This window comes from Biomphalaria glabrata, chromosome 11 (genome assembly GCF_947242115.1).
Source record: "Biomphalaria glabrata chromosome 11, xgBioGlab47.1, whole genome shotgun sequence".
Lineage (NCBI taxonomy): Eukaryota > Metazoa > Mollusca > Gastropoda > Planorbidae > Biomphalaria > Biomphalaria glabrata.
Window position 1 is genome coordinate 16977996 of NC_074721.1, and position 14780 is coordinate 16992775.

A 14780-nucleotide genomic window follows, 5' to 3' on the forward strand; every position below is an offset into this window, starting at 1 on the left:
ACATTTTAACAGCTTTTTTATTTTTTAATAAAAACTCTTTTTTTTTTTTTTTTGTATTCCTGCATGAACTTTTTTTTTTAAATCAAAGAAGTTTATAAATGCTATCTATAACAGGCAGAATTCAGACTGGAGCATACTGGACAGGTCTCAATGATAGAAATAGTGAGGGAAAATTTCAATGGTCAAATAGCATCAAAGTAAGCTTGATTCACTTTTTTTCTTTTTACATAAACCTATGTGTTCAAATATCACTTGCAATTGTCTGGGTTTAAATTTTTGTTTTTGTTTTTCATAGCCCAGCTTAAAGACAACAGTCTTTATTCCTTAAAATATTCTCCATTATACGTTTGCAACCTGCTATTACTTTGCCTGTTAAATCAGCTATTTATAAAAAAGAACACGAATTATAAATATCCAGTATGTAGAGTTCTAAACAGTCTCTTTCCTGATTCTTACTAAAATGAATTAATGAGTGCTGCTACATTATAGTTATGATATATAGAATAAATATACTCCTTCAACACTAATAATTGAACAATGTCATGATGACATCACCATCATGTATCCCTTAGTCTGTTGAACCATTGGCATGACATGATTTGTGGACTGTTTTTCTCAATTCTCCTTGGCTAGAATCTATTCCAATGGTACTGTTCCAATTGCTGAGGACCTTGTGTTATGGCCATAGTTTTAATTTTAAATTACTTCTAGACTCAATAATTATGACTACTGGATCTAACAATAAAAATGTCTGCTGTCCTCAAATCTGAATTTCTGACTTGGTCGCAGACCTGTTGTAATACATAATTAATTTAGACAAATAAATGAAACTTTGATACCTTGTGACTGTTATTCTTACTTAATGACAAGACTAGCTATCACAAACACATTTTGCTTCTGAGTTATCTAAAAAAAAGCATATAAGATCAAGACATATTTGAGTTTGTTATTTGCCACATGCTGCATCAACTTAGGAATTTTTTTTTTGATGAAGTCTAGAACATGTGGGCAGAGGATTCACAAGGAAGTCATCTCAATAATATGATTTTATAACTTGAATGAAAGAGCTTCCACATTTACAACTTTGTGTAACATCTAGTTCATTATTATAACTTACTTAATCCACCAGCTGACAATAACGTACTGGGCAGATGGACAACCTGACAATAAAGCAGATGAAAACTGTGTCATACTGAAACCAGTATCTAGCAGTGTCAGGTGGTTTGATGTCAAGTGTTCAGATACATACAGCTACATTTGTCAGAAACCACCAGGTAGTATCTAAATTTTCCATTGCTATTTAACATCTGTTTATATATTATTCAACTTTTGTAAGATTTGCTCTAATTCAGTTCAATTTATTTTAGAAAACTAAATTAGGCTAACATTTCTTATATCATCCAACCATCTACTATAATTTCAAATAATGTTTCTTTTTACAGTAAATGCCAATGATTCTATTTTAACAACTACTGAAGTTAAAGGTTAGTAGTAATGACCCAGTACTATTTGACATGACTATTTACTAATATCTTTTTTAAACCTATATATTTTTCATTTATCTAATGAAGAATGAATATTAAAATGAATATAAGTCAAATACATTCTTCTCAATACAAATTTAGCTTAAAAATTGTTAAATACATCCTCAGTATCAAATGTTTTTTTTTTTCTGTTATTGAAAGTGATACATTTATAAATAAATAAATAGAATATATATATTTCATTTCAATTTACATTTTCTGGTAAACTTTTTAGGTCAGTATAGTGCTAAATGTGGATCCATGTGGGAAGAAAGAGCTGGGACAGACTGGTGCTATCAGTTCAGGCTAACTAAATTAACATGGCATGATGCTAATGACCTGTGCACCTTTTACAATGGATCATTGGCCAGTATTACCTCAAAGGAAGAACAGAGTTACTTTGAAGGTAAACTGGTTTGATAATGTTAATTCATTGGTGCAACTTAATCTTTACGATTTAGAAAACAATGAATGGCTAGATTACTTTATATTGTGGTACCCTCTCTTTATACATAACTCTGGGGCATGACTGCTAACTGTTATGCACTTTCAGTCTTGATAATCTAGTACTATAAAAGGAATGAACAATGAAAGGCCATTCTGATCTTTTTTTTTTTGAGAGTTTGGATAAAACGCAAAATAATTAACAGTCTCAATAGTAGACAATTGATTATGCATGGATGAAGTGTTAAATACAATTTAAAGGCAAATAAATTTAACATTGAATATAATGTATACAGTCTCTTTGATAGCAAATTTAATCAAGATGCTACACTGCATATGACACCCTATAGCCCTACCATATTTTTTGCTGTCATTTTATCTCTGGCAGTTACTCTTCCACAACCATTATCTTTCCTCCACATTTTTCTTGCCTCTAAGCCCTGCACTTTACTTACAAAATATGACAATTCCTGATACACTTACATTTCTCAACACATATTTCAAGCCTTATACTTTTTGTTAACCATCTCTATTTTATCAGTGTCTTGTAGTTAGCTTCAAGACCAAAAGAAGACACACACACACAAACTTTAACACACACACACACAAACTAATCGAAAAGTATGTCTATTCTGTTTAATGCCACTTGTTTTTTGGTGCACAGAAAATTGTCTGAAAACAAATAAATAAAAATGTAACCTAGTTATTTATTACACAAAAAGTGTTGTAAAGATATATTATGTAAACGTTTTTGAAACACTCAGGTATTATTAGATCTTACACATCAGTGGTCTTCTGGATTGGAGCCTCGGACAGATCAAAAGAAGCTGGTTGGCAGTGGATAGATGGAAGCCCATTAGCTTATCTTAATTGGGACAGAGGTAAAAAAATTATTTCAAAATAAAATGAAATGATTGATGTTAATTTTGTTATTTTCATTGGTAAATTTTTGCCTTTTTGTTCTTAGATCATAACTACACATAATTCACGTAATTATGCATTAAAGTATAAGCATTTTTTTCCATTTCTTTTTGCATATTTAAACAGGAGAACCAAACAATTTAAATGATGAAGATTGTGCTGGTATTAAGAGCAACAACTACAGGTGGAATGACTTCCCCTGCAACATTCGAAACAGTTTTATCTGCAAAAAAAGAGGTTATTATGTGTGTTTTATTATTATTTTTTATTGTTCTGATAAAAGAATTAGGAAGCCTAAGTATGTTCTTCAGCCTTTTTTATTGTTAAGTTTCTTATGTCTCCTTATAATAAGATATTAAAAAACAAGTATTAGAAATAATAAACCTATCAAAATTACTCCTTTCTTTTTAGATAATTATGAGAATTAATATATTCCTCAGCTGATTCTGTTGCAATGTCAACTGTTAAAACTACACCAAGATCTGTACCATGTAAGTATTTATTTTGTATCCGTGTGCTCATTTTAAAGTTCTAATACTTGAAAAGTACAGAGGATCATGACACTTTTACACAGACTAAGTTTGATGAAAAATTATGAGAATGGGAAAGTTCATTTGTTATTTTAATATGGTGCCCTATTTAAAACATTAGTCTTTCTAGGCTTGAATGAAAGAATTTAAAAAAATAGCCAGACTGGTTTATCTTTTAAAAATATTTGGATAATTTTACAATAGTAACTATTATTATTCATTTTTGATGCTTGGCCTATTTGTATCTAATATTAGAATGTTCTTATACCAGCTGGCCAATACTTTGGATGTCCACCTGGATGGCTGACCTATAATTACAAGTGCTATCTTATAAGAACTGATTCTGTCAAGTGGTTGGAAGCTGAGGCTGCATGCAAAAAAGAAAGTTCAGAATTGGCCAGTGTTCATTCCAAGCAAGAAAATGACTTCATCTGGTCTCAACTTCCCAAAGGTAGGTGAACATTGAGACAAAAACCAAAGATTTTCAAATAAAAGTAAAGTTGAAGGTAACTATGATATAGATGGACAGCCAATGCTGCCTGGTCGTAAGGTATGCGTGCTGGATTGTGATTTGGACTTCTCAATAGTCCCGTGTTCACACCTAGCCATTCCCCATTGTCCTGTGGGAGGTTAGAACTATGAAGTAAATTATCTTCAACTCTGAAGGAACATTCGAAACATGTCAAACGTTTCAAAAACATTTTTTAGAAACCATTTCTAGGCTCACTGAAATACATAGTTAATAAACTTAAACAAGTTGTAGTGCCAGTCAGAACAACTAGAAATGAGAAAAAAAAATTAACATTCATTAACTTATTTGCTTGAATACTTGTTACTAGTATGTGATAAATTAAACAGCTTGACTTATTTGGCTTAGCATTTCAACAAATATTTGTCTCTCATTGTGTCTTATTTGTTTCTCACATCATTTGTGTAGCACATTTATTATGACCAGTGTGCTCAAATCCAGTCTCTTTTTGTGTACATGAGGGGGAGGGATATATGAGAGAATATTTCCTTTTTGCCTTTTGTCTCTCTGCAAACTCATCTTTAGTCAGGATTCAAACTTATGCACACATTTCTTGGATTGATTCATATTTATCATCATGTAAGTAAAGTGTAGTCATTTTTACAATTGATAACAAATTCATATAAATCTTCACATACATAAAAATGTAGTTTTCTTTGTAACAGATCTTTATCTTCATATTAATCATCACAGTGGTAAAAATGTAGTTTTCTTTGTAAAGAGGTGGGGATATAGGATAGATAGTAACAGATAGATTCATATTAATCATCACAGAAGTAAAAATGTAGTTTTCTTTGTAACAGATAGTTGTGAAGACCTTCATCTCAATTCCACTGAGTGTGATGTCTGGGTCAGGGCTAATGAGTGTCAAAAGAACCCCCAGTGGATGTTACAAAACTGTAAGAAGTCCTGCTCCTTCTGCAATAAAGATTGCCATGACAAGTACACACAGATACAGTGTCAGTACTGGGCCAGGGTTGGAGAGTGTACTAAAAATTCTGCTTGGATGTGGGCTAATTGTGCTCAGTCTTGTGGCTGTAATCAAGGTAGTTACTTCAAACTATAATCTGAACTTTCTTTTATTGTATTTCAAAAGAATCAAAACTATATAACTTTCTTTTATTGTATTTCAAAAGAATCAAAACTATCTCTTCTATTATAAGCCTTTTAGGTTTGTTAAGCCTTTAGAATTTTTGAGTGATATTGAACTCTATCCCTATTTACCTTAGACATTTTATTTCATATATTATCACAGATAGTGATGGGAACTATCTGGTTCCTGCCTGGTCGTGAGGTTTGCGCGCTGGACTGTTGTTTAGATTTATCAATGGTCCCGGGTTCAAACCCTCCCGCTCCCATCCCCCGTTGTCCTGCGGGAGGTTTGGACTAGGAAGTAAACTATCTTCAACTCTGAAGGAACATCCGAAACATGTAAAACATTTTACAAACTAAACTAACTATTAAAAGTTAAACTAAAACTAGTTTTCATCTAAAATAAAGTAATTAAACTAAAAGTTTATCATGAATTTCAAAATATAGTCAAACTAAACTAAAGAAAATTAATTAAACTTTCCATACTTTTTTTTGGGTTGGACAGGTTAAACTAGACCTGTATAGATATAATCATCTAACTGTATGCCTACGGTTCGAACTTATTCTTCTAACATTGTAGAAATATTTATCCATAATAAAATCAGTATTAAGGAATATGTTTCTTACAAAAATGTTAATGCACAATAAAATAAATTTAAATAAAAAAGATGTCTAAATAAATATGTGTGCTTGTATTTTTGCCTTGAATTAAAACCTTTAGAAAAGAATGGTACTCTTTTTTTTTTTAAATTATAATATAATAACTTATTACAAAAGGGAAAATCTTACTTATTCCATTAAAGTTTAAAATCTCATTAAATAACATAAATTTAGAATTTCAAATTTAGATCTAGTAACCAAAGAAATAGAAATGAAATCGTTGGAGTTTTAACAAACATTTGACCTGTATAACTATTTTATAGTGTAAAATACATGCTTGACTAACCATGCCGATGTGTTATTTTCTTGTCTGACCACTAAAAATACAACTAACACTATGGTCTTGTCATTATGGACTGCACACTCAGTAGGCAAACACTATATAGGCCTTTATGTGTACGTCTATCTGGTCAGGTTGTTAAAATCAGTCGGACACACCATCTATTTACTTTCTGGGCAGGGAGGGTGTGTAACTATTTTAGTGTAATGATATATCTACGAACATGCTTGAGTAGCCAAGCCAGTGTGTCATTTTCTTGTCTGACTACTCCACATTAAGCTAACACTATTGCATAATGTGTAATGAAAAAAAATGCAGGGTAGTCTTTTAGTATAATTGACTACACACGCACAGTACACTAGGCCTACATGTGTATGTCTAGCTGACCAAGTTGTTAAAATCAGTTGGACACAGTCTATTTACTTTATGGTCAGAGAGGGTGTGGATTAAGATTTTTTTTTCTAGAGTTGGTTATCCTAATGCTTTTAGATCTATAGAGGCATAGCTGTCAATTTAATTTAGACTTAGATCTCAATAATAAGTCTTAAGACTATAAAAAGGGTGTACTTGATGTTCCTGCAGTTAAAAAATTATTGTTTTCCGCAAATGAATTGATTAAAACCACTAAATATTGACCTAACTCACTAATCAGGTTCCCTTACAAACAGAAATTAACCACCTCCACGTGGCTCACAAAAAAAATTTGGAGCAACCCCATTCATAATATTGTATAGAAGCTTTTGGCCAAAATGTTTAACATTTTATAATACTGCTACTTTCAATTGTAAATATTGACTCCCATAACTTCTACCAGCATCTTACTTTATCCTCTTCAAATGCAGAATGACTAAATAGTTGTTAACTGCATCATTTTTTATTGTTTAAGTTATTGATATCACATGACCAGAAAACAGAGATGTGTGTTTCAACCCTGACCACATGTTGAAAAGTTGTACAAATTTTAATTAAACTTTTTAGTTAGTAACTAAATAATAATAATTAAACTACGATTTCAACTAAACTTTTTTATTCTAGTTAAACAATGGCCTTAATTAATTTGTTTTACTTAAACTAAAAGTTTCTAACTTTTTAGTTAACTTTTGCCCATCACTTATCACAGATATCAATAATGGCTATTGGCTTGGTTTGAGTGATCTTCAAAGTCAAATGAGCTTTTCATGGACAGACTATTCAAGTGTTGTCTATACTAACTGGCAATTGAATGAACCAAATAATTATATTGGAAAGAATGAGGACTGCATTCAAATTCACTCTGTTGTGAGAAATAGTATTTTTTTAATTGAAATAAATATACAAATAAATATTTTGTTGTCTATACTAACTGGCAATAGAATAAACCAAATAATTGTATTGGAAAAATGAGGACTGCACTCAAATGCATTCTATTGTCAGAACTTTAAAAAAATTAGAAACATAGTATATTATTCATAATGTTTAAGATATTTTTGAAAAATTGTTCATAAATAATAGAGTTAGATGTAATAATAAATACAGTAATGTGTATAGTTTTTTTTAACTATTCATGATCGCCAGCAACTACTATCCCTAAAAATTGTGCATAATATTTTAAGTAGGCATGCAGACTTGTTCAGCCGTTACCATTGAATATATGAATACTGTACATTAAAAATAGTTGTATCCACTTTCAGACAGGTCAATGGTCAGATGATATTTGTGATGTTCCTAGGACAGGGTATGTGTGCAAGAAACCTTTGGACATATTAGATAAACCAACTATAGCACCCAATCAGATTGGTTGTCCAGCAGTAAGTCTAATTTTTAAATCACGCAACAGAATGAAACTTATTTAGACTTTAAACTTAATTTTTAAAATCAAACCAAAAAATGTATAATGGGCTGATGATAGATTTCTACTCATCAGATTTTCAAGTTATCTCACCCTACTTCCTTAAAGATGTACTTAAACTTAAGTGGAAGATTTCAACACCAGTGAATTATCTAGGCACATCTTTTATTTCAGACTATTCATATACTAAATTATCTCAACAATAGAAAACATAATGGTAGACCACTTTAGCTTCATTTGATGCAACTATTCCCCATTGTCATTCATTCTTCATTACATTCTCTACTGCTGTGCATAAAGGACAGCATCTATGTTCCCCAAATATTTCCTTCCTTGTTGATCTTTTTTAGTTGCTCTCAGATTTGAGCATGAACCTATGAATTATCATTCTCACAAATCATTTTTCTTTGGTTGTTCTTTCTTTTGCCATTTGTTGTCCAGCGAGATAGATTTCTATTTTATTTTTGTGCTTAAGGCAGGTCTGGCAGAGCTTCAGTCCTTTACAGATTTTTTATTTCAAAAGAATATGTACTTAGCCTTCTTATGTACATATCTAATGCTCCCTTTTATTTTTACAATTGTGTACATCAGTAGCTACTGTAATTTTAGTTACTAGAAATTAAGTACAGTCAATATCTATGTATATTTTCAGAGAGGGTTTGGTTATGGAAGTACATGCTATATTATATATGACACTCCTAGATCATGGTTAGAGGCTCAAGCAGACTGTATTCAGATCAATGGACAATTAGCTACTGTATCAGATAGGTGGGTGTATAAAAACTCTTCAGAAAGAGATATTATTTTTTTGTAAAATATTAATGCTTATTATAATACCAAAGTTGAATTCATTCATCTTTATATGTTTTGGAAATGAAATGAAACACTTGGCTTCTTCTTAATAATATTCAAAGTTTATTGAGCTACATATAGAGCATAGTTTTGGTAAACATTGCATTTAGGTGATGAGCTATTTTAATCAACAAATATACCATGGGAGTTGCAGAGAGGCAGATACTGTGTGGATACCTAATTAAGGGGGGGGGGGGGGTTCAAATTTGAATCCTGATTTAGACAGAATTTTTAATAGTTCAGTTATGTTTGGGTTTAGGCAGCACAGAAACTTTCACCATGATATGTTCTACCACCAGTCATCCACAAAAGAGATAAGATCACAGCTGATGGAAGATGCACAATATAAAAGTAATAACAGTAGTACAATATCTGCTTTTTTGACCAACTCAAAAAATAAATGTGATAGTTAGTGAGATACAAGATTTAGATATTTTGTCTGTCACAGGGATATAAACAATGAACATTGTTAGACATTTTGTGAATGACAATGTCTGAGTTAAACATATATAGCTACTCTTCTGCAATTTTTGTAATCAAAATACTGATATCAGTTTTGTATTTATTGCATGTGAAACTATATTTATGGATTGGTCAACTTGCATAACTTTACTTTTCAGTATAACAAATGCTTTTATTACCTCGGAGCTGGTGAACAAAGAAAGCTCCTACTGGATTGGCCTGTCTGACAAGAATGGCACATATATGTGGTCCAGTGGGTCAATGTTACAATACACTATCTGGGCTCCCTCACACACAGGTAGAAGAGTTTGGTTCCCAAATTAGAGGTCTTTTGTTTTGGCTCTTGCTCTAATCTTCATTCAGATCTGCCATTTAAAGAAACTTCATTTTGCAAAGATTCAAAACAAAGGGAAAAAACATATCAAATATACATTCATCCCTTGACTGTTCCTTGCTTTATTCTTTTCTTAATGAGAATAGGCTCGAAATAGTTGTGTAACAAGTTGTGTAACAGTATAATTTTTCCAACACTGAAATCTGATTGACAGCTAATAGGCCTTAGGTTAATAAAGGCAACATTCACTCTATGCTATTTAATTTATAATCAATACAGCTTATGCTGTTGACCATGTGTATATGTTGTCAGTATTTAGAATTATTCCCCTTAGCAAAGGAGTTAATATTGCATTGTTGTGTGTTACATTAATGTGCAAATAAAGTCCAGCATAAAGTGTTGGCATCCATTAATGAGTTTCACAGATCAAGCTTATTTTAACTAATATATATGATGATACTGTCAGTAAACTGTTTTAATTTTTATTAAGTATTTAATGTTGAAAGTTTAAAGTAATGTGCTTACAATCTATAGGCAATGAATGGAACACTTGTGTGGCCATAAGATCACAAAGACCTGTTGGATTGTGGGAAAACCTTCAGTGCCAGCAACAACAACCGTATGTGTGTGAAACTCTTCGTCAAGGTTTTGTTAAGCCAGCCCCACCGACAGTTCCTTCAGCAACATCATTAGGGCCTTGCCCTCCACAATGGAATGGTCTCAATGGCCTCTGCTATCGTGTAAGAATATGGCATTTGTAGTAACATTAGTAAAGAGATATAAAGTTAAACTTTGTTATAACTAACTGCTTAACTGACTAATATAATAGAGTTTGATACATCTATGCTTGATCAAATTTGATTGAATTAAAATCAATGTCCTGGCTTGGATGTGTGTTGTCTAACTCTAACACTACTTCACTTATTCTACTAAGTGTTTCCGAACATAGCCAAGGAACATCACAATTAAATAGACATGATAAAAGACTTCTGAAGAATTCAACAAATATTTATTTACAAATGGAGGTTATCATCTTGTCTCACTATCTGTCGTTTACTTTGCAGTCTCTATCAATATCCATGTTTCTATAAGCTCTAGCCATATTGTTCTCCTCTTTCATTTACCTGTATTTGCAATGTCATTTGTCTGTCTGACTATGTCACTACTTTTACCGTTGCTAAAAACAATGCACAGAATATTTATTTACAAAACTAACATAATCTCTTAACTAAACTAGGTCAGTACACAAACTAGGGTCATGTTAGTCAAATTAACTTATAATGGCTTTTGTTTTGTCTTGAGGACCATAGAAAAAATCTTGTCTAAAAAAGTGGCCAATGGTTATCAAGGCGTTATGTGGCCAACTTAGCAACCAATTATATTTTCTTTACCTGAAACAAATATAAGATACCAGAAGTTTGGTTCAAGCCAAGGTTTTTTCTTTATGTATACTCAAGTTTGGCCAGAATTGAACCTGAAACCTGTACTCTTAAATCCAAGAGATTTACTCTAGTCATTGAAAAGTGCATGTAGATGCTATAAAGAAATACATAGGATTATATTACAAATTTTTTTTTTTTTTTCAGTATTTTACTGATAAAAAGACTTGGTTTGAAGCACAAGCCCGATGTGAAACATTTGGAGGCAATTTGACAAGTATTCATAATTCTGCAACTCAACAATTTGTAATAAGCTCAACAGTTTTGCAATGGTTAGTACAATCATTGTTGTCATGATGCCATTTTTTTTTATAGATTAATGTAGAATTTTTTAACCCTTTATGATGTGTTTTATACATTTGTGCCAGTGAAAAGTGTTCAAAATTGAGCATTGTCATTTTCTAATGGCATCCAAGCTACTTTACAATCATCAGACAACGCCACCTGCTCTGGCTTGGATGGAGAACAATTGTATCCCCAAAGCCATCCTTTATGGACAAGTTGTGACTGGCTCAAGGAAAACTGGTCATCCCCACCTCCGCTATATGGATGCTATTAAAGGGGACCTCAAAGCAGTGGACATTGATGCAGACTACAGGGAAAACAGCCCTAGATCACACTATGTGAAGAGAGATGGTGACCAAGAAAACAAGAAAAAGTATTGGCTTCTGCCCTGGTAGAAAAACATGCAAAATGAAAAATGGCTGGCTCCTCTACCACCAAAGCGAATGCCTTTTTTTAACCTGCCATACATGTGGAGGGGAATGTCTCTAGAGAATAGGGCTCCACAGTCACAAGAAAAAGTGTTTAACCATAGTGGTCCTACGGCTGAAGGAGGCCAACTAAATTATGTTTGGATATTTGGGTTTTTATTTAAACTGAATCTGAGGATTCATGGCCCATTTGAAATGTTTTAAATGAGCTCACATTGTTCATCAATCAATACAAAGACAAGGTCATTTCTACTTTTAACTATTTCTCTAAATTACTTTTCTTACTAAGAGACTGGTTTCTCAAACAGCATCCTATTTCCTGCTTCTTTCACTAAAGCATCCTTGACTTTATCACTAGGAGACGGATTTTGTTATTCGCTAGAAGCTAATGTCACTCTATTTAAAAGTAAGATAACAGATAAAGCTGATGGAGGAAATTATATTTTATAGACCAGTTTTACATATTTCCTACATGACCTAGTTAAAAATTATGTGCTATTTACCAGTTTCCTAAATGACCTAGTTAAACATAATGTCATACATAACAATTTGATGTAGGACCTTGTTAAGCATGATGTCCTGCAGAGCAACTTGATAAATTACCTAGTTCAACATTATGTCCTTCATCTCTACACCAACATGGCTTGAGAAATTTAGATTATGTTTCAAAGATGACTTTATAAAAGGTTAGGAGAGTAGTGAGTAATTAGAAGCCATCTTATTGGATGTCTCAGGCCTTAGACAAAGTTCACCAACTTAGCTTACTTTCAAAGTTTAAATACTTAAGCATTTCTGATCACTCACTGGATCTTTTATTTTCCTGACAAGTAGAGAGCCTAAAGTCAAAGTCTGTGAGTTAACATCAGCCACTATAAAGTCAGTTCTCTTTGAACAGCCCTACTGTACATTTATGATAGACACACTTGCAATAGTTCTGGAACAAAAGTGAAACTATTTGCCAATGATTGATTAGTATTTAGAACAAGACATGATATTAACATTTTAGAAAGAGAATTATATGATTTAAAGAAATGAGAATCAAATCAGAACATGTCTTAGTGTAAAAAAAAAATGGGCAATTAACTAAAGTCACTAAAAAAAATTTAAAGTAAAAACTTCTTATTTTCTCAGACATAAAACTAAAAATATTTAGATGTTAGATTGAAATAGGTAGACTGAATCAGGCTGGAAAATAAATGGCTTCACGAGTTTAAACTTTTGATTAACATGACTGACAAGGTTAGCACATACTCTTTTTTGAAGGATTATCTTTAACCATGCTTTGTCTGCACAACATGTGGGAAAATATGCAGGTTGCAACTGGGTTTGCATAGTCATAAGAAACACTGCATTCATCCTTAATCTTTTGAATCAAAGACATTTCCATTATTATTATTATTTTCTGTAATTTAAAGATATAAGCACCTTTTTTTTTTACATTTTAAATAAATATTTTTTTTAGTTAGATAGCATCACTTTTGTTTCTTTTTTGTCTCAATATTATGTTATTAATTTTGTTAGGCGAAGTTTGCCTGCTTGGATCGGATTATCTGATGCTGTCAGCGAATCTAGTAAGACTAAATTTCACTTATTGATTTCACTTTCTAAGCTCTGCTAGTCCATTATGGTACAATTAAAGAAAACTTTATTCATGTGTTTTGACACAGTCCAAGTCTAAAACCACAGTCATATGCTATCAATTGCAAAATTTTCAACACTTTGTAGTGAAAAGTTTAAATATGTTGTTTTTTTTTACAAATTTTATATCAACTCACTCTGTCAGTCTGGTAAAAAGTTTATAAATGTTATTTCTCCCAAATCAAATATCAGGTCAAGCTAAAATTTTGCACAATTGTTTTCTTTACCCTACAAAACAATAATCAATTTTTTTAAAAAGCCAATTAGTTTATTAACTATTGGTAATCATTTATATTGTTTGGTATTGAACAAGGGAAAAAATTTGTACTTGATTGAGAGTATAAGTTACATTAGTCCCCTTTTTACCTCGTAGAAAAAAAGGTCACCGCTTTATAGTTTGAAACTAACAATAGATAATTATAAAGCCTTTTGATTACATAAGTACTTCACTGGCACAGTGGTTAGTGCATCATCTTGAAGAGACTTGTGAAGGCCTAAGCCCTCGGGTTCGAATTCATTGCATTCAATTTTTTAAATTTATTGCTTAAAATGCATTTAAAAAGCGATCACGGAAACATTCACTCACTTACTGCCTTCTTTCTCCCCCCCCCCACTCCTTTCCTAACTGGTCCAGACAAGTGATTAGATAATATCACATTCTGGGAGATCTGATAGCATGAAATTGTGCTTAATAAAAACAATTGGTAAAAATATTTCTAATTGCAGAGATTTATTATTGTTAGTCTAGATCTATTACAAATTTAGTTGCATGGCTGATCCAAATTGATATAACTAGGCTTAATATAAGCTTTATTTTAAAAAAAAATATTTCTTATATTTTCTTGTTTTTCAGATAAAGCCTATATTTGTTTGTGCCTATATAAAATAGAGCTTTTACAAATATTAAGTGTCTAGAGCTAAATCTTTTGTTGAAAATGAATAACCTAAAAAAAAGCTATTCCTTGAATGTTGTTTTGTCAGATTTGTGCCAAGTAACAAAAATAACATTTCCATAATCACTTAACAAAATCTTTGATCTAAAAATTAGAAGTAATGTTGAGAATTCAGACATATTGTTTCCTGATGTTAAATTAAGAATTCTGAAACTGAAGATTTTTCTTTTGGTTGAAGAACAAAATCTCCTAGTCCAAGACCTACTTTGTATGTTTAACTGTCAGTTTAGGAAGCAGATTAAAATTAAAGAATACAAATTGCCCCAATAGCTAGTCTATATATTTATATGTCTATAGTTTTAATAATTACACAAGCTTAATGTGTTAAAAAAGTTGTATATCAGCTTTTGAAATTTAAAAGAGTGGCAAAATGTAATATGTAAATGTACCCATTTGTTTAAGATTTTCAGTGGATTGATGGATCATCACTTAATTTCTCTAATTGGAAATACGGAGAACCTAACAATTCTACAGTGTTTGAAGATTGTGTGGAGGCAAGTTAAATGTAGTTTTTATCACCTGGTTTTAGGATATAGATGCATTCAGTGTTTTTTAATTCACAGATTTAATATTTGCTATTGT

The 14780-nt window shown here is 31.7% G+C and overlaps 1 protein-coding gene across 3 annotated transcripts in view; it reads left to right on the forward strand.

Moving 5' to 3' along the window:
• Positions 1-14780, forward strand: part of LOC106051837 (macrophage mannose receptor 1-like) — a 112496-nt gene that overhangs the window by 62817 nt on the left and 34899 nt on the right. For all 3 annotated transcript variants that reach the window (XM_056004786.1, XM_056004785.1, XM_056004787.1), the window contains exons 15-31: positions 115-197; positions 1130-1274; positions 1443-1484; positions 1759-1929; positions 2732-2848; positions 3015-3125; positions 3329-3379; positions 3690-3869; positions 4751-4993; positions 7100-7257; positions 7650-7766; positions 8460-8575; positions 9280-9419; positions 9990-10195; positions 11042-11166; positions 13129-13178; positions 14601-14692. In XM_056004786.1, coding sequence (XP_055860761.1) covers positions 115-197; positions 1130-1274; positions 1443-1484; positions 1759-1929; positions 2732-2848; positions 3015-3125; positions 3329-3379; positions 3690-3869; positions 4751-4993; positions 7100-7257; positions 7650-7766; positions 8460-8575; positions 9280-9419; positions 9990-10195; positions 11042-11166; positions 13129-13178; positions 14601-14692 — 2147 coding nt within the window. The remainder of the gene's footprint in view (positions 1-114; positions 198-1129; positions 1275-1442; positions 1485-1758; positions 1930-2731; positions 2849-3014; positions 3126-3328; positions 3380-3689; positions 3870-4750; positions 4994-7099; positions 7258-7649; positions 7767-8459; positions 8576-9279; positions 9420-9989; positions 10196-11041; positions 11167-13128; positions 13179-14600; positions 14693-14780) is intronic.